The sequence below is a fragment of the Camelus dromedarius genome, chromosome 5, assembly GCF_036321535.1.
Source record: "Camelus dromedarius isolate mCamDro1 chromosome 5, mCamDro1.pat, whole genome shotgun sequence".
NCBI classification, from domain to species: domain Eukaryota; kingdom Metazoa; phylum Chordata; class Mammalia; order Artiodactyla; family Camelidae; genus Camelus; species Camelus dromedarius.
In genome coordinates, this window is record NC_087440.1 from 9,236,348 (window position 1) to 9,257,525 (window position 21,178).

The following is a 21,178-nucleotide window of genomic DNA, read 5'->3' on the forward strand; positions in this document are numbered from 1 at the left end:
ATTTATTGTGGTTGGTAATCATTTCACAATATACATAAATATCAAATCATTATGTTGCAAAACTGAGACTAATATAATGTTATATGTCAATTTTAACTCAGAAAGGAAGGAAGGAAGGGGGCAGGGAGGGAGGGAGAAAGAGAGAGAGTGAAAGAAAGGGAGGGAAGGAAGGAAGGATGGAAGGGAGGGAAGGTGCGAAGCAGGGAGGGAAAGGGAAAAAGAAAGAAAAAAGAAAGATTTGGCGAGGAGGGGTTATTGGGAAAGATGAAACAGTCGCATACAAATTTGGTAGGAAAACAACAGGACAACAAATGACCATCAGCCATCCTCACATCATGCTTAAAGAGCCACTGTGGTCCTGGTGGAATAAGTTCTGGGCTACAGGATCATTAGATCGTTGCTCTTAGATGTGCAGTGGTCAAGCTTTTTCTAGAATACATATTCCAGTTTAGGTTTCATAACTCAAGAGGAGCCAACTGGAGGTTAGGGCTTGGCATCAAGTAGTGAATAATTAGTTAAGGGCCTGTGAGGAAAGGTTTCAGAAACAAATGTATTCCAGGAAAAAGAGATGACAAACATGAAGACTTCTTACCAGGAAGATAATAACCAGATACTGCATCTCTTCACAAAAGAATGAGAAGGGAAGTCTGAATGTGAAATATGGCAGGTTGCACAGAAACAATTTCCTGACAGTGATGAATTAGTTCTAAATAGCTCCCCTGGGGCCCATTTGTGAGGCCCTTCAGAGAAATATAATTTACAAACAAGGGATATTTAATACATGTGGAATGGTTTTGGTTTACTCCTCCCTGAAGGCAGAGAAATTACCTAGATGATTTTTTAACATCCTGTTTAGTCCCTGATCCTAAGATATACTGACTTAGTTCTACCACTAGACAGCAGGGACAGGTGAGAGGACTGGACATCTGGAGGGTAGCGCCGGGGCTGCATATCTCACACACAAGGCTGTCTTGACGTTGTTCACAGGCTTGGCTCCAGACCCTACAGTGAATGCTAAATAAAGTTGCAGCAGGAACATGTTCCCTTTTCTCCTTTCAAAATACAAAGAAACAAAAAAATCTCCTGGGTCCATTTCATAGCCTACCAGTTTCACCTAGACTTGACATTTTATTTTTTATAGGATTCCTGTCTATTATAATAACAGAATTAAAAGCACCTTGGTGTCTTTCTTTCTTTTTAATTTAAAGCCAATTAAATGCCCTGGGCACAACTTCCAAGCTAACCAACATTTTGGTAGCATCTTCTGAAAAGAGGAAAAGAACATTCCTGACGGCTGAGATGACCTGATTTAGACAACTCCTTTCCACACCACGAGCATAGGAAGAGACGCATTCAGACACAGGCCTATCCTGAGACAGGAATACTTTACAGATAAGCTTCTTCCCTCTTCTATGGTGTGATGTGCATGCACTTGGGATAGTCTACAGGAGGCATAAAAGCTTTGAATGGCCGAGTGGACCTGGCAAGGCTTCTGCCCTGTCAAACTTCGTTAAGAGTAATATTCTCTTCTCCCACCATAGACGCTGAACTTGCTTTTCTGTTCTTGTCTAGGGAGGATAACTGATGCTGTGCACTGCAGGAAAGGAACAGGAGGAGAAACGAACAAGGTGAGGACCTGAGTTACCCTAGTCATAAATCGCTACTCAGATGATTTCAGCCCATATTGACATCCTTGCTTCCTAATTTTTAAATACATTTATTATAGCCTGAAAAGCAATGAGGAAGACAGGTAACTGCCGACCAATGTCCTTCCTTGCCTGCCTCCTCCCACCTGCATTCACTGCACCAGAGAAGCAGATCTTGGATATTCTAATGTATCATGGTCTGATTGCTAGGGAATTGGCCAGCCACTCTGGTTTCCTTCTTCTGTGTGCGCAGTGTAATTTTTTTCCTTAAAAATGAGAGCACGACCCTTCATGGTATTACTGATAGAATTTCCAACATGATTCCCTGCTCTGACCTATAAGAACTGCCATACGGTTCCCCTCCGTAGACACAAGAACAGCCAATTATCATATCCATCCTGTCTCAATTTTTCTGGAACCCCCATTTAGAAATCTTTTTAGGACCCATCACCCTTTCACATTCTTCCTGCTAAGCCTAACCTCTTTTCTCTGACGTTCAGTTGTACTGTCCGTACTGAACGAACAGTACTTAATTGTTTTCCAAGTGCCTGATCTTGGTTTCCTTATCTAGAAAGCAATCTCTAAGATTCCTTTCCATACCAATAGGCAATAATATGCTAGTCTGTTCTGTTCTAGTCTGTTTCCTTGGGTGTTGTGTTTCCCAAGTCCACCACCCACTCCTCCTATGCATGCCATCCACAGGCCTCCAAGGTCTCTTCCACCTTCGTGCCAGAATCCAGCACCTGCCTTCTCCAGGAGAGTTAGAAAAATCACAGAATCGTGTAGCAGAGGGGAGGTATTACAAAGCTACAGATCTAGTCTTCACTGTGCCCCGCAAAGTTCTTATTCATCTCTTATTCATATCTTCCCAATATTTTCACCAAGCCTTCTTTTTTCATTAGCCTAAGCCACCTGATCCCCTTTCTGCAAGTAGCACCACCTTCTACTTGACTCAGCAGCTGTCCATGGCCTTGAAGATCAATGGCAATTCAGAATGTCATATAAACATTGTGTTCCAGTTATTCAGTGCTATGTAACTAACTCCCCTCCAACTTAGTGGTTTAAAATGGTAACGTTTATTTTGCTTGTGAATCTGTCATGTGGGCAAGGCTTGGTAGAGCATCTTATCTCTGCTCCATTTAGTATCAAATATGATGGTTTAAAAGTTGGAGGACTGGAATTATCTGAAGGCTCACACAGTCACACGTCTAGTGGCTGATGCCAGCTGTCGGCTGATGCCTCAGATGGGGCGTTGGCCAACACACCTACAAATGGCCTCTCTGTGTGGCTTGGCTGGGTTCCCAGGGTGAGCACTGTGTGGCCTCCAGAGCCTGCATTCCTAAACCCTCCGTCATGCTACCTTAAGAGAGGTTCCATGGTATAATGGTTAGCACTCTGGACTCTGCATCATGCCACCTTGCAGCCTTGGCACTACATTGTTCCGAACTCAGTAGCAGACAAACTACAACATCCAAAATGAGCATTAACCTGGCCTGTGTTGGTTACCTTTAGGAATAGGGGGCTCATTACCACATCAGGCAGCTTGTTCTGTATAGTTTTGGTGTCCCAGTGGTTGAGGAGTCCTTTCTTATCTGAAGCTGGAGTCTTCTTTCCATCCTAACTTCTGTCCATTAACTCCTGGCTTACTCTTGGGACCACAGAGAAGAAGGCTGTTTCACACACCAGGCATTCCAGTAAGTGGAGGGAGCAAAGAGTCCTCCCTGAGTTCGTTTCTGTCCCTTCATCTCTAACCCCTGGGGCTCCTCAGATTCCCAGTGAGTCTCACTTGGATAAGCTCTAGGTTGTCAGCATTCCTCTTAAAACACAGAGCCCAGGAATGGGCACAATCCTCCCTTATTTTTTTTTGAGCCTTTAAAAATGTTTGTTAAGACTAAAAATCCTGTACAGGCTCCTTAGAGAGAATATAAAGAATACATAAAAATATAAAGAAAATAATAAAACACAATGCCTTTACCCACAAACAGACATGATAAATATTTTGGGTTATTTCTCCCCAGTAATTTTTAAAAATCACATATTTATTTATTGAGGTATGATTGACTGACAATACCATGTTAGTTTCAGGTGCACAACACAGTGATTCATTATTTTTATACATTACAAAATGATCACCCCAAGTCTAGTTAGCATCTGTCATAGTTCAAACTTATTACAATATTACTATGTTTTCCATGCTGACCCAGTGACTCACGTGTTTTGTAACCGGAAGTTTGTCCCTCTTAATCTCCCTCATCAATTTCACTCATCCTTCCACCCACCTCCCACACACACACTTTGGCAACTACCTGTTTGTTCTCTATATCTATGAGTCTGTTTCTGTTTTGTTACGTTTGTTTATTTATTTTAATTTGAGATTCCACATACAAGTGAAATCATACAGTTTTGTCTTTCTCTGTCTGACTTATTTCACTTAGCATAATACCCTCTAGGTTCATTCATGTCATCACAAATGATAAGATTTTACCCTTCTTTATAGCTGAGTAATATTCCATTGTATGTGTATATACACACACACACACACACACACATTTTCTTTATCCATTCATCTGTTGATGGACTCTTGGATTGCTTGCATATCTTGGCTATTATAAATAATGCTGCAGTGAACATAGGGGTGCATATAACTTTTCAAATTAGTGTTTTTGTTTTCTTCAAATAAATTCCCAGGAGTGGAATTGTTGAATTATATAAACTTCAATTTTTATTTTTTTGAGAAACCTCCATATTGTTTTCCATAGTGGCTGCACAAATTTACATTCCCACCTTTTCTCCACATCCCTACCAACACTTGTTATTGTTTATTTGATGATAGCATTCTGACAGGTGTGAGGTGACATCTCATTGTGGTTTTGATTTGCATTTCCCTGACGATTCTTGTTGTTGAACATCTTTTCATGTATCTGCTGACCATCTGACTGTTTTCTTTGGAAAAATGTTCAAGCTCTATGCCCATTTTTTCTTTTTTTTTTTTAAATTTGAAGTATAGTCAGTTTACAATGTTGTGTCAATTTCTGGTGTACAGCATAATGTTTTAGTCATACATATACATATATATATGTTCCTTTTCATATTCTTTTTCATTATAGGTTACTATAAGATATTGAATATCATTCCCTGTGCTATACAGTAAAAACTTATTGCTCATCTATTTTATATATAATAGTTAGTATCCGCAAATCTAGAACCTCCAATTTATTTCTTCCCACCCCCTTTACCCACTGGTAACCACAAGTTTTTTTTCTATGTCTGTGAGTCTGTTTCTGTTTTATAAGTAAGTTCATTTGTGTCTTTTTTTTTTTTAGAGTCCACATATGAGTGACATCATACGGTATTTTTCTGTCTATTTCTGACTTCACTTAGAAATGACAATCTCCAGGTCCATCCATGTTGCTGCAAATGACATTGTCCTTTTTTATAGCTGAGTAGTATTCCATTGTAAAAATATACCAAAACTTCTTTATTCAATCATCTGTTGATGGACATTTAGATTATTTCCATGTCTTGGCTATTGTATATAGTGCTGCTGTGAACATTGGGGTGCATGTATCTTTTTGAATTAGAGTTCCCTTCAGATATATGCCCAGGAGTGGGATTGCTGAGTCCTATGGTAAGTCTGTTTTGACATTTAAGTCTCCCCAAATTCTTGAGTTATTTCATTAGTATCCAAATTTACTCAATCACTGGACGTAATACTATTAAATCTGAAATATATTAATATGTGCATATGAGTGTATAAGAGATTGACCTCAAGAGGGACTTGATTGAGATGATATGAGATCAAGATTTCTCTTCTGATATTTCCAGAAATAAAATGGTGTTCGCACTATTGCCTCAACCACTTTTGCCAGGTGAGAAAAGAGAAGGGCTGCAATCTGGCATGTAGGAGTTAGATTTCTAATAGCCAGGCCTCCTGGAAACAGAAGATATCAAATAGAAGGCTCGGACCATCACAGTCTCTCTTTTTTGATGAGAATATTTTGTCTTTGTAGAATATGGTTAAGGACACCTTCAGGGCAGAGTCACACGCTGGTGGTCCATGGCTGGGGACAGCCTGTGAATAGGATGGCCTCAAAGATATGGTTTGTTTGGCCCACATGGTGATTTTTTTTTTTAATTTTAGAAATTGTTGTCAGTGTTTAAAAATAGGAAAGTTATACATGGAACTCTGGATTTCTGTCCATTCTTGAAGAACTGGAAACTCTGATAAAGCTTTACCCCAGTCCTGTTCAGCCACAGTGGAGAGAATCTGTGCGGCAGATGCCCCCTAAGACAGGGCGTAACACTGTCCACTTCCTCCCTAACCCCACCACGCCTACTTCACTCAGATATTTTACCTGCCTGATCTTAGTTAGCTTTGGGGCCATTGACCCCCATCTTAAGTCCTGGGAAGAAAAATCCTTTTAGATTTTGGTGCCAATGACTTCCTGGCCCCACAAATACTGAGGTTATGATAACACACCCGGACTGAGATGCACGACAGCCTCCCAGTTCCTGGAGGAAGGCTCTCTGGCTGCCTTCGAATGAAGGGCTAACAAAGGGCAAAACTTCGTCAAAGGAGGTAGGAATAGACCACAAAACACAGTCCCAGTCTTAAGAAGAAAGTCATTTGGGGACTTGCTAAAGGCTCTCCTCCCCCTGTAAGCATTTTGTTTTTTGTAACTGGGGAGGAAGGAGAACAAACCCCCATCTGTCAGTACATGGGTCTCTGCAGACTGTGGCCCTCCGGCCGGTGCTACAGGTGTGTGCAGCCACAAGTCCCACATCCTACTCCACCTGTCTACAAACCTATTTAGCCCGTGTGACTTTGACCATTGGAACATGTGCTGATAATAGTAATAGCAACAACAATGTCAAGTGCTGTTTATTGAGTGCTGTCTCTGAGCTGAGCCCTTTCCAGACATTAGCCCAGGAATCCTCACAGCGACCCCGAGTCAGGTCCTCTTAGAGAGGTTGAGAGGTCAGTAGAGTTCCTCACATTCACATGGGCAGTAGCATGTGATAAGGCCCAGGTTGGATTGCACATAATTTTGACTGCTGGGTGGTTGACTGAGCAGGTATTTACAGTGTGTGTCCCATAGACGAGGCACTCTCACATGTGTTACTTCCGTCATTCTTCCTGACACTTAATCCCCATTTAAAAAGTGAAAGACTGGATGGCTTAACAAAAAAATCATACAGCTAGTAAGTGGCAGATTCTGACTGGAGCCAGGTTCCCTGATTCCTGGTCCTGTGCTTCTCCTGTGACTACTGCTACTGTCTCGGTGGGGCCACGTGGTTTCTTTATTGGGACAGAATGCCTATTTATGTGCGGCTTTCCAGTCAGTTACTTTCAAAATTGGAAAATAAAACTTTCTCAGTCATAACAGAAATACTCCCAAAGAACCAAGACTGAAACCTGGACTCTCTGGTTAAAAATGAAGCATCGGGCGGCATGTGGCCTGAGATAACATCAGGACGCGATCCATCACCTCTCGAGAACCAGCTGTACTTCAAAAGAGATGATGTTAAAGCAGACTCATAAAAAGAGAGGCATCTGAGATTTGAGAACGAGGTGAATGGGCAAATGGCCAACAGCGCTGCTCTCCAAGTGAAAAAGCGTACCAGGTGCCAACGCAGGCCTCAGAAATGAGAGGTGACTAAACAGTACTGTTTCCACTAGGCTGGAAAGAACAGTACTCTCCTTTTCTGACCTGCACCAGGTACTCACATCCCTCAACTCACCCAAAACAATGGTAGCTGGGACAAGAGCTTGATCATGATCCCAGGGCCAGAATAAGAAACGAATTAATTATTTACTAAGGTGGGCGTGTTCATACTAGGATAACTGTGGGGCTGAGTGTGCTGGGTGTGGATGGGGGGTTGGTGAGGACAGTTCTCTCTGTATTCAGAGTGGCCCAGCCATGTCAGATGAACCTCAGATCACTCTCAAATCTGGAAGATTCTTGAAGACGGGGGAGTTTGGGGCACTGATTTGTTTCTTACGTTCATTCCAGGGCCTGCAGTTCCCAAAGTATAGGAATTCCATGAGGTACTCCTCAAAAAAAGGGATTTGTGGGACAACTATATAATTTAGTCTCCTTTTAGAGATTTACAGTGAAGATTAAAGGCTCTGATAATTCCTGCAGTTGAGAAAACTGCTTAACTTATTTTAATGTAGTGTTTCCAAAGCATATTTGGGAAGGACAGCATATTTTCTTTCACATAATTCTTGTTTGCAATTTGTGAAACTAGTGTTCTTCAGAACACATTTCGAGCAATTCCCTAAAACACTCGGAAGGGATAAATTCCACTGAGTGAGCTCAGCGGGGTGAAGAAAATATGCATGAACATGTAAAGAATTTTCAGTTACAAAGGATGTATATGATAAAATATAAGAATTTGTGTCCTTCCCACCCCAGACTTTATTTTTTATTTTCCATAAGTAATTACTATCAATACTTTCTGGTATATTCTGTTAAAAAATACACGTGTGTGTGTGTATTTTTGCAGATGGGAGTATTTTATACATACAATTTTCTGCCTGCTTTTTCATTTGAATAGCTTAGTGATTATTTCTACATCAGCATACAAAGATCGGCCTTATTATCTTTAATGGATGCACAAGTCCATTGTGGAGATGCACCCCGATTTCCTTAACCAATCACTGGTTGATAGAGGCTCAGGTTTTGGGGAGAGGTTTCCTTCTACGAAATTTTGAGTCTAAGCCATGTGGGCTGATTTGAGGATAGGAGGGACTAAGCCCTCAGGTCCTTTTTGGTCATTACTGACCATCCCAGGCCTGTATCTTAGAGCATGTCAGCCAGTCTATCAAGATGGTCGAGAAGGCTGGTGGTGAACATTCTGCCGGCATGTTTTCTCTTAAAGAATTTGCTTTGCTTGGCAGGGTCAGTGAGGGCAGCAATCCTACCTCAGACATGAAATAAGGTGCCCACTAGACGCATGGAGTCACTGCAGGGCTCTTTTAGCATTTGGATGGTGGGTTGTTCTCTCACTTCTCTGAGGCTTCCCTTCCTCACATCCTTCACTTTATGCCGCACGTACATCACAAGGCTGATGAGTAAGGAGGAGCCAACTTCTGCTCTCGTCCCGTGTTCTCCTTTCTTGTTAAGTAATGAGAACATGTTGCAACAAACTTTGTCACTAAAGAAAAACTAACCAACCCCACTTCTGGAAAGGAGAAAACAAAAGTACTTCCCCTTTGAAAGTAATTAAAATAGCAAGTTTTCCGGGTCAAAATTAAAACTCAGAGATCACAAGCAGGGCTACGTTTGGCAGAATTAAATTTGGCTTTGTGAGTCTGCCGCCCTCAGATCAGTGACTCGGAACAGACTTTTCTCCCCAGGCCCTTTGGAACTCTAAAATTTCCCAAGTTAGTCTGGCCCTTCAGGCTCATTGCTGATAAGGGGAAGCCTGCGGGACAATCCTTCTTCAGCTGATACTGACTCAGGCTCTAAGGACTTGAGAGAACCAGCCTCATTTGGAGAAGGCATGGGGTTTCCTAGTCACTCATGGTCATGCATCCCACGTGGGAGAAAGGAAGCAGAGAGTGGTTCTTTAGAGTGAGTGCCCCTCACCACAGCACCCACGTTCATCAGGCTTTATTCAGCTCTCCACTTCACAGTAACCGTCGCTGGTAGTGATGTACTGGGCGACCTGGCAGAAGCAAGTGCAAACCTGTTCTAGAAGAAAAGCGACTCCCCAGGGGAGGCCATGTGGCGTTCCCGCACTGAGTAATAAGCCTTCCTGCAGGGTTTACAATGCAAATTCACAAAACACTCATGGAAATGATCCTTTGTGAATGAGTCAGTAGATAAAATAAGCAGGATGAGTAGCTCCTCCAAAATTCGAGATGATGGAACTAAAATACCATAAACATATTAGGCTTTAGTGAGTTAAACGGATTAAAAAAGCAAGGGAAGGGAAAAGAAAGGCAGGTAAGGACAAGAACCAAACAGAACTTCTAGAAATGAAAACATGTTGATGTAACTGAGGACTTAATGAATGTATTAAATAAGACACTAGAGATAACTGAATAGGGAATTAGTGCATCAAAGGACAGATTTGAGAACATGACACAAAATTCAACGTGGAGAGATTGGGATTGAGCATATGTACAAATATAATATAATAGGAGTTCTAAAAGAAGAAAATAGAGAATCTGGTGGAGAGGTAAGGTGATAAAGCTGAGAATTTTTCAGAATTGCTGAAAATTGCAAATCTTTAAATTAAAGATGAACCCTGAGTACTACTACAAAGAAAATAAATTCACTCAAGTCATAGTTTAGTGAAATCTCAGAGGAAAAAAAGAGATAGAAACTCATAGTAGTAGCCAGAGAAATGCAGATTATTAAGGACAAAAATTAGACCAACAACAGACTTGTCAACAGCAACAGTAGAGACACTGGGATGACACCTGCAAAATGCTAAGCAAAACCAGTCATCAACCTAAAATCTGTCAGCTAATTCATCACTGAACTTTGAAAGACACAGGCAAAGAAAGACTGAGAAAATGTATCCCTCACACACCCTTCGTGAAAAATGTCCTAAAGAAAGTTTTACTACCCAAAGAGATTACACCTGAAAGAAAGTAACAGATGAGTGTAGCAATGATTAGCAAATAAGCTGGTAAATGACAGTAAATTTAAGTAAGTGTTCACTCTTAAAAACACCAATAATGAGAATAATGAGGGTAGGATTTTAGATAATAATGGCATAAGGTAGATTGGTAGATTTTTAGAAGGTTTTTGTGTTGTTCAGAAGGAAAGAGATGTTGATTCACTTTACTTTGTTAATGCAAGAATACTTTTTTTTTTTTTAATTTAAGGGTGAATGCTTAAAAAATAGAGAGAGCAAGCAAAGAAAGGGGAGAACTAAAGAAAGCTGATCAGCTCCATAGGAGAACATAAGAAAGGTCAAAGCAGAAACTGCTAAGTGGGAAACAAAGAAACCACATTAAAAATTAAACAAAGTTGCCAGGGGGACTGCGGTTGGGGTGGGGTGGGAAGGGACTGGGATTTCAAAATGTAGAATAGATAAACAAGATTGTATGTGTAGCACAGGGAAATATATACAGGATCTTGTGGTGGCTCACAGCGAAAAAAAATGAGACAATGAATATATGTATGTTCACATATAACTGAAAAATTGTGCTCTACACTGGAATTTGACACAACATTGTAAAATGACTATAATTCAATAACAAAAGTTTATATATAAAAAAAGAATTAAACAAAGGACATCATCATAGGTACAGCAGAGATTTTTAAAAGTCATAAGCAAATACTATGAAAAATCATTTCAAAATGATTACTTACACTGTATTAATTTTGAAAGTATTAACAATTTTGAAAAACTACATTTGAAAACAGAAATGAAGTACAGTTCCCTGGTGGGATGGGGTAGGGGAGGGGCTGGAAGAGAGGAACCAAACTGCCAAAAATGGAATTAAGAATAGAAAATCTAAATTAGACACAGTTTTAGAGAAATTTTCTCTCAGACATGTCTCTCTCTTTTTCAATTCACAAGCTAAGTAATCTTCAAGGAACACATAATCCTTATTTTATACAAAATGTTCCAGAAAATATAAAAAGAGGAAAAATAATTCCAATTCATTTCAAGAAGCTAATATAACCTTGGTAATAAAACTGGGTAAGGACAACACAATAAAAATTGCAACTTAATAAAACATTGCAAACTAAATGCTGGATGATTAGGTGGGAATTAATCTCAGGAGTGTAAAGATGATTTAATACTAAAAATATTTATCAATATAATTTTCTTTATCAACAGATTTTTTAAAAAACCCATATGCTCATCGCAATAGATGTAGAAAGATTTTTTTTTAATTCAACAATCATTCCTAATGAGAGTTTTAGTAAATGAGGAATAGACAGGAATTTCCTTTCTCAAGTCAAGAATGTCTACCAAAAAACCTCTAGAAACTTTCATGTTTAATGATAAACCATGAGAAGCAGATTTTAAAAAGCTGGGACTAGAACAAGAATGCCTCCATTATAGCTTCTAACAACACTGTATGAGAGGTTTTAACTACTATAATAAGACAATAAGAAGAAATTAAATGTTTAAGGACTGGAAAGAAAAAATTATCTCTGTCAGCACAATCCAGTAGAACATTTTTCAATGAGAGAAAAGCTCTGTTTATGTGCTGTCCAGTACAGTAATCAATAGTCATAATGTGGCTCTTGAGCGTGTGAAATGGAACTAGGAAGACTGAGGAACTAAATTATTATTTTATTTAAGTTTAACTTCAACTTAAGTAGCCACATATGGCTAGTGGTCATCAGATTTGACAGCCTTGATCTATACAGAATATCCAAGATAATCTATAAACTTACTTGAATTAATAAGATAATTACCAAGTTTCCTGAATGCAAGATCAATATAACAAAAATCAGTATTGTTCCTAAACCCTAGTAATAACCAATCAGAAAGTATAATTTTAAAAAAGGTACTATTCACAATAGTGATAATAACCATAAGACAGCTAGAAATATATCAAACAAAAATACATATGACTGATGCCAAGTAAATTACAAAACTTTGGAAAGAAGTATAAAAAGCAAACATATGAATGAAAAACTCTTCATGGGTGAGAAGATTCAGTATTTTAAAATGTCAATTCTATCCAGGATACTATAAATTCAATGCAATTCCAGTTAAAAATCTCTACAGGGTATTTATGGAACTTGATAAATGGATCATAAAATTCATGTGGAAGAATAATAGGCTAAAAATAGCCAAGGCAATATTGAAAACAAAAACAAAAACAAAGGAAGAAACATACCAGATAACAAAAATTATTTAGAAAGCAATTATAACAAAAATATGTGGCATTTGGACAGAGAGATCAATGGAACTAAATACAATCTAGATATACAACTACATTTAAATGTGAACTAGTGCATAATAGAGATGGCATCACACTCAGTAGAGACAGGACACACCGGTCAAAAATGGTACTGGAACGATTGGCTATCCTTCCAGATAAAGAGACACTTACACCAGACGCCAACATAAATTCCAACATAAATTCTAATAATTTAAACACCTAAATATGAAAAGCAAAATATTGAATTATAATTAGAAAACACAAAATATCTTTAATGTCTGGATTTTAAATAAATATCAACATCCTTTAACCAATAAGAGAAAGCAGAAAAACAAAACAAAACCAAAATATGCAGAGGCTATGAGGAGGCAATTTCCAGAAGAGACAATCCTAAGGTTCGGTAAACATGAAAAGGTCGACTGCACTAGGAATTCGTTAAAATTGCTGGTGAATTTCCTGTATATCATATGAGCAAAAATATACGAGTTGGATAGTATCAAGGGTTGGTGAGTGTGTGAAAATGGGAACTCATGTTGCTGCTAGTAGTGTAAATTTGAAACTGCTTTGGAGAGCAATGTTACAAAGCACATAAAGGTGAAGATACACATCCTAGGGCCACCAAACCCACTTCCAAGCATGTACTCGAGAGGAACTCAGGAACACATATACCAGGAGATGTGTACAGGATGTTCACAGCAGCAGCATTGATAACTGTGACAAACTGCAAACAGCATAACAGTTCACGAGGGGAATGGATATATAAACCTGCCCAACTACATGACAATTAAAATGAATTACCTACACCTACACATCCCCAAGTAGATAAATCTCAAATTGTAGAAGGAATACAAGCTATGAAGCCATGTATGTGAGTTTGCAAAACACAGCAAACTAATGTAGCTTGTCACGGGCGGCAGTGGTAAACATTCAAAAGCATGCACAAGAGTGAAGAGAAACCAGAGAGGATGGATTCTAATCCAGCTTCACCACACATTTCCCTGTGGGTCAGGAGCTCCACCGCACTAAGCCTTAATTTCCTCATCTGTAAAATAAGAACAATCCCCATATCCCGTTAGATTTTTTTCAGGATTAAAGTGAGTGTTAACTCAGCTTTTGGCCTCATCACGTACCTGTGTTCTCTCACCTCAAGCCCCTTGACACCCTGTTGAAGGCACAGGGTAGAAGCCCATGTGGGACCTTGTATTTGGCTCTTCCACATCTCAGATTTAGAACCTTGGACATTCTTCAAGTGACAGAACACCCACGTGCGGAAGTACAGATCCATGCAAGGCAGAGTACAGGACAGAAATAATAAGTAAATAAAAGAAGCAGGTAGGGTTGGCTGTGGATGTTCTGTTTGATGTTCTGCTGTGGTAGAAAGAGCATCTGACAGAATTCTCTGAGCAAGCGACTGGGTCTCTCGTTTCCTCATCTGAAAGATGCAGGAATCAAACAATAGGGACCACTTCATTCCAAAGCCAGTATGTGAGGGCCTGAGGGTGGAGGATCCCTTCCTGGCTGCAGCAGACAAGCCATTGGAGGCCAGCAGAGGCTCCTAGTCAGTCATCTGTCAGCACACTGACAGCTCTTAGTTCCACGGGACACTGAGTCCTGGACATCCCAGGCCTGCAGTGGGGCGCGACTTTGCAAAGCCATAAGCAAGAACCAAGCAGAGAGAAAACAGAGGGCAGGGGGCTGCCGAGCCAGAAAAGCAAGAGAGAAGAGCTATGGGGCCTCTTAAGGGCCACTTCCCTGCAGGTCCTTTGCTCTGGGCCACAGATTGTTCTCATGGAGGATCCAGCAAATAGAAGTCCTGGGGGGAAACACAGTACTGTGCATGGGCAAAGTGTTCACTAAAGCCATGGAGAGATGGCTGAGTTCCTTCAGAGTCCTGGTGTTACAAGAGGTTTGAATGTCTTTGTAGGTGGTGAAGAGGTCCAAAAACTTTATGCTAATAGGTCTATAAAATTTTCTTGTCATGATCATGCCTGTTCGATATAGTAATCTTTTTAAAAAATTCTTACTTTTTATTGACGTGTAGTTGATCTACAATATTAGTTTGAGGTGTACAGCAAAGCAATTCAGTTATTCATATACATATATATATATATATATATATATATATATATATATATACACATTTTTTCAGATTCTTTTCCAATGTTCTATATAATAATCTTCTGACACTCTACTATCTAATGTATTTTAGGCTATAAAATTACTAAAGTTCTCTTTGGCTTTCACATGAAAGGAGTCAATTCTCATTAAATAATGGTTTATTAGGAATGACTAGAGTTAAGATATCAAGCCTTACTCATGCATTCATGGGCTGGGTGACCTTGGGTGAACCTCTTAGCTATGGTAAATATTTTCCCGTCTGGCAAAATGAAGTTGATCACCTTTCTGTCTGTCTGTCTGTCTCCCCCCCACCCCGCCCCAAGAAGAGTTATAAAAATAAGAGTCCAGGTGAAAAAAAACTGTATGCCTCTTAGAGGTAAAGCACAGTGGGAACCCAAGACCAGTGCATAAGGCAGGACAGCTGGGCTCCACGCTGATTCCAAGGGCAAGTGACTGCACCAGCCTCACTCCTACCTCATCGCTGTCCTGTGAGTCCCTGGGAATTCTAAATAATGTAGTGGACCAGAATGTCCTGAATGACACCCTGCAAAGCAGACTTATTTTAAGAACTGGCTAATTTTAAGAACTTTCCTATTTCACTCTAAATGCTGACCATATATTCTTTTATTTCAAAAGCTCCCTAAGATGGAACAGACCTATTCCAATATCTGAGCACACTTTGTAATAATCATTTAAAAGCCCTACAACTTCTATAGCCAGCATATCTGAGAACCCGCCCAGAACAGAGGACGTGAACTTGGTGACTCTGGCAAGGAGAGAAGTTTGGTCACGAAGTCATGGAGGAAGGCAGATCAGAAATGGGAAACACCGTGGGGTCTGAAATTTCTCTGCCCATCCCACCTCCTCCCTCCCTCTTGCACTGCCCACTCCCCTCTGACCTCCATATCCTGTGTCCCAGGGCTCTGCCCTTTCTATTTCCCTTCAGGGCACAGATAAAAGGTATTACTTTTAGCAAAAGTATCTGCATTATTTCATTCTTAGATATGCCAAAAGGTAGGTGTCTAATGTACAAGCTTGATAGAGTGAGAAAAGAATGTAAGGTCTTTCCCAATACACAAGTAGATGCTATCCACTCAAAAGTCCAGCCGGGAAGGATGCCCTTCCACCACAAGAGGAAATATGGTTGCTTGCTGGGCTGTTTGCCTCAGCGTCTTCAAGAGTATGAGCTCTGTATGAAAGAATCCCGAAATGTTTGGAAAGCAAAGAGGGTACACGGAATGCTGAGGCGTGAACACAGCTCCTGAGAGAAATGACAAGAGATCTTGAGAAGTTCAGCCCAAAAAAGGAATTATTAATTCAACACACATCGATGGGGTCCCATTTATGTAGGGACAGAGTTTGGTAGTCGATGCCAGGGAAAGGCGTGGGCACGATGCCCAGGAGGGAACAAAGCAGCTGTTTTCAAGTACTCTCAGGTAAAAGACGGGAAAGATCGAGGGGTGAGGGAGCCAGCATATAATGAGCCTCCTATGTCAGGAATTTTACAAGGAGTGTATATTCAATGTGCACTTTGAAACCCAGACACCATGGGCCCACATGCAGAGGGCTGAGAAATCTCCTGTTCTCTGCTTTCACCGCACACATGTCCCCGTGAGGTGAGCAGTCTTTTCTGCTTAGGGACACAACTGATGGTTGGTCTCATCAGATGCTCACCGATTAGACTCACATGCCCACAAGTGAATCAGAGATAACTTGGGGCTCTCGTCTATGGAAATGTTAAAGCAGAGTCTGATTTACTGTCTATCAAGGACTGGCCAGAGGAATTCCAGCAATGGGTGAGAAGTATGTGGAAAGCGTAGGCTCTAGGATTAGAAGGAATCCCAGTTTTGGCCAGTCACTTCATCTCTTTGAGCCCTCATTTCTCCAACTGTTTATGAGTGATAATAAAGCCTTCCTAATGCAGCCACTGTAAGGATTAAACAAATATATGTAAAGAAGCTAACAAATGGGCGGTACTTCATACATACTCCCTACCTCGGCAGCTCAATGCTTCTAAACCTCTTCTCTGTGATGGGGAAGACGCATTGCAAGCCTTCTCCCTGGCACTAGCAAAGGCAAAAAGGCCTGCCTATCCCTATGTCTAAAAGGCCAACTTGGAGCGAGCTCTTTAGCTTAGGATTTAATTATTGGTGTGTTTAGTCTTACTCTACAAAAAAAATTTTATGGACCTTCTCTTCCCTTAATGCTTACCTGTAGCCCTTATCAGTCATTTGCACCACAGTGAAATGAGGTTGAGACGCTTTCCTTAATTAAGAGCAGTTTTTGAGAGGAGCGGGGGAACCGGCATCAGACTCCCAGTGTCTGGGGGAAGCCAACCTCACAAATTTGAAGGACCTGTGAGTCCTGCACATCTTCTGCCAGCTTTTTAGTGCTCCCTTTGCTTCATGCCTTATCAACGTGCAAAGCTTTTTACTAGAGAAAGCAAGGCAAAATGCACATTTTCTAATAAAGCAGAAACAATTACTTTGGATAATCTTTGAGCAAAACCATGTAAACTTATTAGTTAAAAATTTGTGTTTCTGCAGAAATTTCTTGTTTACACATCCCCACAAGCCTCAACAAAATTGAAGATGAAAAATCACAATTAAAGATTTCATCAGGGTTCGCTTTAGAAAATATACGAGTAGACAGAAATCAAACCTTTCAGGAAATAATTGGCTTTAGCCAGAAAAGATACAAAGCTTAATTTTTCAACATACAGTATTTCTTTAGTTCCTGCTTTGAATAGTAATGGAAGGCACAGTATTCTTTGCATGAGTAGAATAGTGAATGGCTAAAAGCTACTTTCATTTACTCAACTTAAACAGGATGGGATTATGAAATAGGTCCTTGTTAAGAAATAAAAAGGGCTTTAATTTGGGGAGGGTTACAAAATACATAGATGTTTAGTTCACTTCCTCCTCTATATTATTGCAGAGCACTCAGAACTGTAACTGAATTGGCTTCACTTGTCTGTACCACAGGTCACCATGAAGATGAAGTGAGGCTGTGGTAATAACCACTTTCCCCTTGGGCACCAAATTGTCAACATGACTCCAGGGTTTCTGTCTCCCTGAGGGCGATTTTCCAGTAAGCAGTGACTAGAATCAGAAGAATCTTGGATGTTTCTCTCTCTTTTCCTCCCAACGCCCTTCCCCACCCCCTGCCCTGCCCCTGCCTAAGTCACATAGATGAGCAGTGAGGATGGTCAAGAGAGAATGTGAGAAATTATCCGTAACAGTTGAAAATACTTGGATGAATCAGGTAAAAAGAAGCCTTCAGAGACTAGAAAATTTACTACGCTCTCTCTTTTTACACTAGTTCTATTTTTTGAGTTCACGTTCACTTCTCAGTCTTGGCTTATTCTCCTAAATTATTACGTATTCACTCAAAGCAAAGACCTTTTTTGTTTTTTAAATTGAGGTATAATTAGAATTAACAATGATTCAATATTTGTTTATATAGTGAAAGGAACACCAGAATAAGTCTGGTTAATATCCATCACCATACACAGTTACACCTTTTTTGGTGTAATGAGAACTTTTAAGATATACTCTGTTAGCAATTTTCAAGTGTGCGTTACAATATTACTAACTATAGTCACCATGCTGCACATTACCAAAGCACTTTTAATGTACAAAGTTTATGGGCAATCTTAAGAAGGATGGAATTATTCGAACATGGAGTAGGGAATTTTTGAGCAGGTTTTTGTTGTTACTTGTTTAAAGCTGGTTAAAAGCAGTAGTTGCTTCCCATGAAGATGATTACACATTTAATTTTCTGCTCACAAATTGTTTGACTCCAGCTAAAACTTCAGGATCCAGAGAATGCTGGAATATGCAATAGGATGAAAACTTAGACCCCATGCCACTTAAGCAAACTTTCCAGTCTTTTCTTAATAGCTGTACAAATCTCTGGACAAAATCCTCGAGAGGTTCTTAGAATCCATCCTTCCTTTATCTCTGGAAGGTTTTTGTAACTGTCTAATTAAAACTCTTCAGAGATTAGCTTGAGTTAAATAGAAAAAAAATGATATAAAACTGGACCTTTGCACAGTACACTATTTCTACCTAATAAATTAGTACAATTTCTAATTTAGTAAAGATCAAGTGATCTGACAACACAATCTTTGCCAAGCAATTGTGATAATAAGCTGTTTCTCGGCATCCATGTTTCTGGACTGTCAGTACTTCAAGTGACTGAACCACCTCAGTGTCTGTGGGAAACAAGCAGGAGATCAATCAACGAACCAACGAGAGAAATTTCTAACCGCTGAATTCACTCATACAGTCATCTTATAGCCTGAGTAAACTCTGAAATGAAGAAAATGCTTCATGCCCCCTCTTCCACTCCCATCCACTTTTGTAGATAAATGGAGTACATGGAAACCTAAAGTTTTGGCCACTGAGTAGCCAAACAATCTGGAAGGAACTTGCTGTTTCCTGGAAGAGATGAGTCCAATGATGAACTTAAAGAAAAGGAACGAAGACAAAACCCTTTACCACCAACAAGGTTACAAACGAGGCATTGTTGGGTCAGAATTCAGGAAATCAGAAAATACTTACAATCATTATAAATGTGCCCAAGAACTCGGAGAGCATTTCTTTTGCTAAGCTGCTCTTCAAAACCAGTCTCTGCTTCCAGCTTTTCTTCCTTTGTCTTGTCTCAGACTGCATCCTGGGGCTTCTCCAAGGACCGCTCTTTTCACCAATACCTGCTTCTTCTGGTTCCTACTTCACTGACACATGAAATGGAAGTTTTGACAGCTGCTCGCAGATTCCTGGAGATGCCTAGCGAGATTCTCTGGCCGTTCAAATCCTGCCCCAATTAGAGCCTGCGGCTTAATCCTCTTTTGGTGAAATTGTCATTCCCTGTTCACTGCTGTTTATTTGAAACGGTGAGCTAGAACCTGAAATCCCAAAAACAATCCTTTTTGTGCCCGATGGATTAATCATTACCTTTATTCTCAAGGTATTTTTTCCCTCTGTTGAGTTTTTTTTTTTTCAAGAGATGAGAAAAGAGATGTGTTGGTTGTGTTGCCAAACCACAGCGATGGGCTCCAGGCCAGAAGAGATTTACATGTTGCACAATTGCAAGCTTCTGATTTTTTTTTCCCCTGTTCGGAAGTGGGTGGTTGTGGTGTTGCTTGGAATTGTCAAATCAGGTATATATGTATATATCCAGTGTAAGCTCTCTTCTGAAGATTTCTTGCAAATTGGAGAACATGAAGAAAATATAGAAATGTTGTTCTGCAAGATTAGTCACTCTTGTTTTCTTCCGATAACATTTCAGTAATTTAATGACACCTCCCTGAGGGTGTTAAGAATCACTGCATTTGCTCTAGAGATGAAATTAACTCACGGAGAGACCACCGCAAGTTTCACATGCAAGTCTGTAGGACAGGATGGGATCTCCTCCTCAGTTACTGTAGCCATACTTCATCTACTAAGGATAGTTTGGGATCCAGAACCAGAAGGATCGATAAGCTAACTTAAGAAGCACTGCAGTTTGAAAACCAGGTTACTCTCCTTCATTTATCATGAAATATTTAAGCAAAATGAATTGCAAATAAACAATAACAGCTTGAAAGTCTACACTGCTTGGAGATCGCTGAACCAGAAAGAGATTAATCTGAGTACATGCCACCCCAATTAAACAAGAAAGGGGGTAAATATACCTGAACAAGGCTTCTAGGTTATATCTTTTAAGTTTGATGAATTAACATCCTTGCAGGCAACAAACCGTGTCCAGGACTAGCTTCTGGTCATGTCAGATATTCAAGCCTTCAATTGTTTTTTGAAACTAGTTTTGTTGGAAGAAATAGAATCCAGCAGTTGCTTCTGAATACCAAGGCAGTCCCATGGAATTAGCGCTCACACTGTGTGCTTCCTCCCAGCCCTCCCACAGAAAAGCTGTCTCTCTTTCAGGCCCTGCCTTATCTTTGCAGGAGGCCCACAGTCAGTCCCAGCTGAGGAGGCAGGCTGGAAGAGAAGGAGGGGTCTGGAGAAGAGTTCAAGGGCAGAAGACACACCTAATCTGTGGGTGAAACCCAGAGTTTAGGCCTAAAGAGATTATAACTTGCCTGAGGACACGTCATTGCAGAGCCAAGATAAGAATGCAGCATTCTGACTCTAACTCCTGGTTAAGACCTCGTGGATACCACTGTCTAGGAGAGTCATTTAGGACCACACTATCCCCAAGTCCCAGTGGATGGACCAGAGGAACAGGACTTCATTGTTGTGACTACACCTAATGCCACACAAGTGTGTTCTTTGGTCTCTCTGTTCACTCACCTTACAAGTATTTATGGCATACTCATTATGTGCCAAGCACTGCACTTAGCAAATCACCTGGGGCTCTTGCCCCTTACAGAGCTTAGAGTCTCGTGAGGGAGACAGACACGAGTGAAATAATCATGCACACAGAAATATGGAATCACAGCAGAGATGTATGCTATGAAGATGGAGGACATATTTTTATGAGTAAATATAAGAGGGGGATTTCATCTTGCCACAGATCTCTGGTGGCTTCTCCTGGGAGGTCA

At 40.3% G+C, this 21,178-nt stretch overlaps 2 protein-coding genes across 3 annotated transcripts in view; one reads left to right on the plus strand and one right to left on the minus strand.

The window, feature by feature from the left end:
- AQP9 (aquaporin 9) overlaps positions 1-19,661 on the minus strand; it is a 36,197-nt gene extending 16,536 nt beyond the window's left edge. For both annotated transcript variants that reach the window (XM_031452994.2, XM_031452993.2), the window contains exon 1: positions 19,200-19,661. In XM_031452994.2, coding sequence (XP_031308854.1) covers positions 19,200-19,310 — 111 coding nt within the window. In that variant the 5' untranslated portion in view covers positions 19,311-19,661. The remainder of the gene's footprint in view (positions 1-19,199) is intronic.
- Positions 1-21,178, plus strand: part of ALDH1A2 (aldehyde dehydrogenase 1 family member A2) — a 267,478-nt gene that overhangs the window by 99,522 nt on the left and 146,778 nt on the right. The window contains exon 2 of the mRNA XM_031452991.2: positions 1,573-1,628. The gene's annotated coding sequence lies outside the window, so the exon portion shown is untranslated. The remainder of the gene's footprint in view (positions 1-1,572; positions 1,629-21,178) is intronic.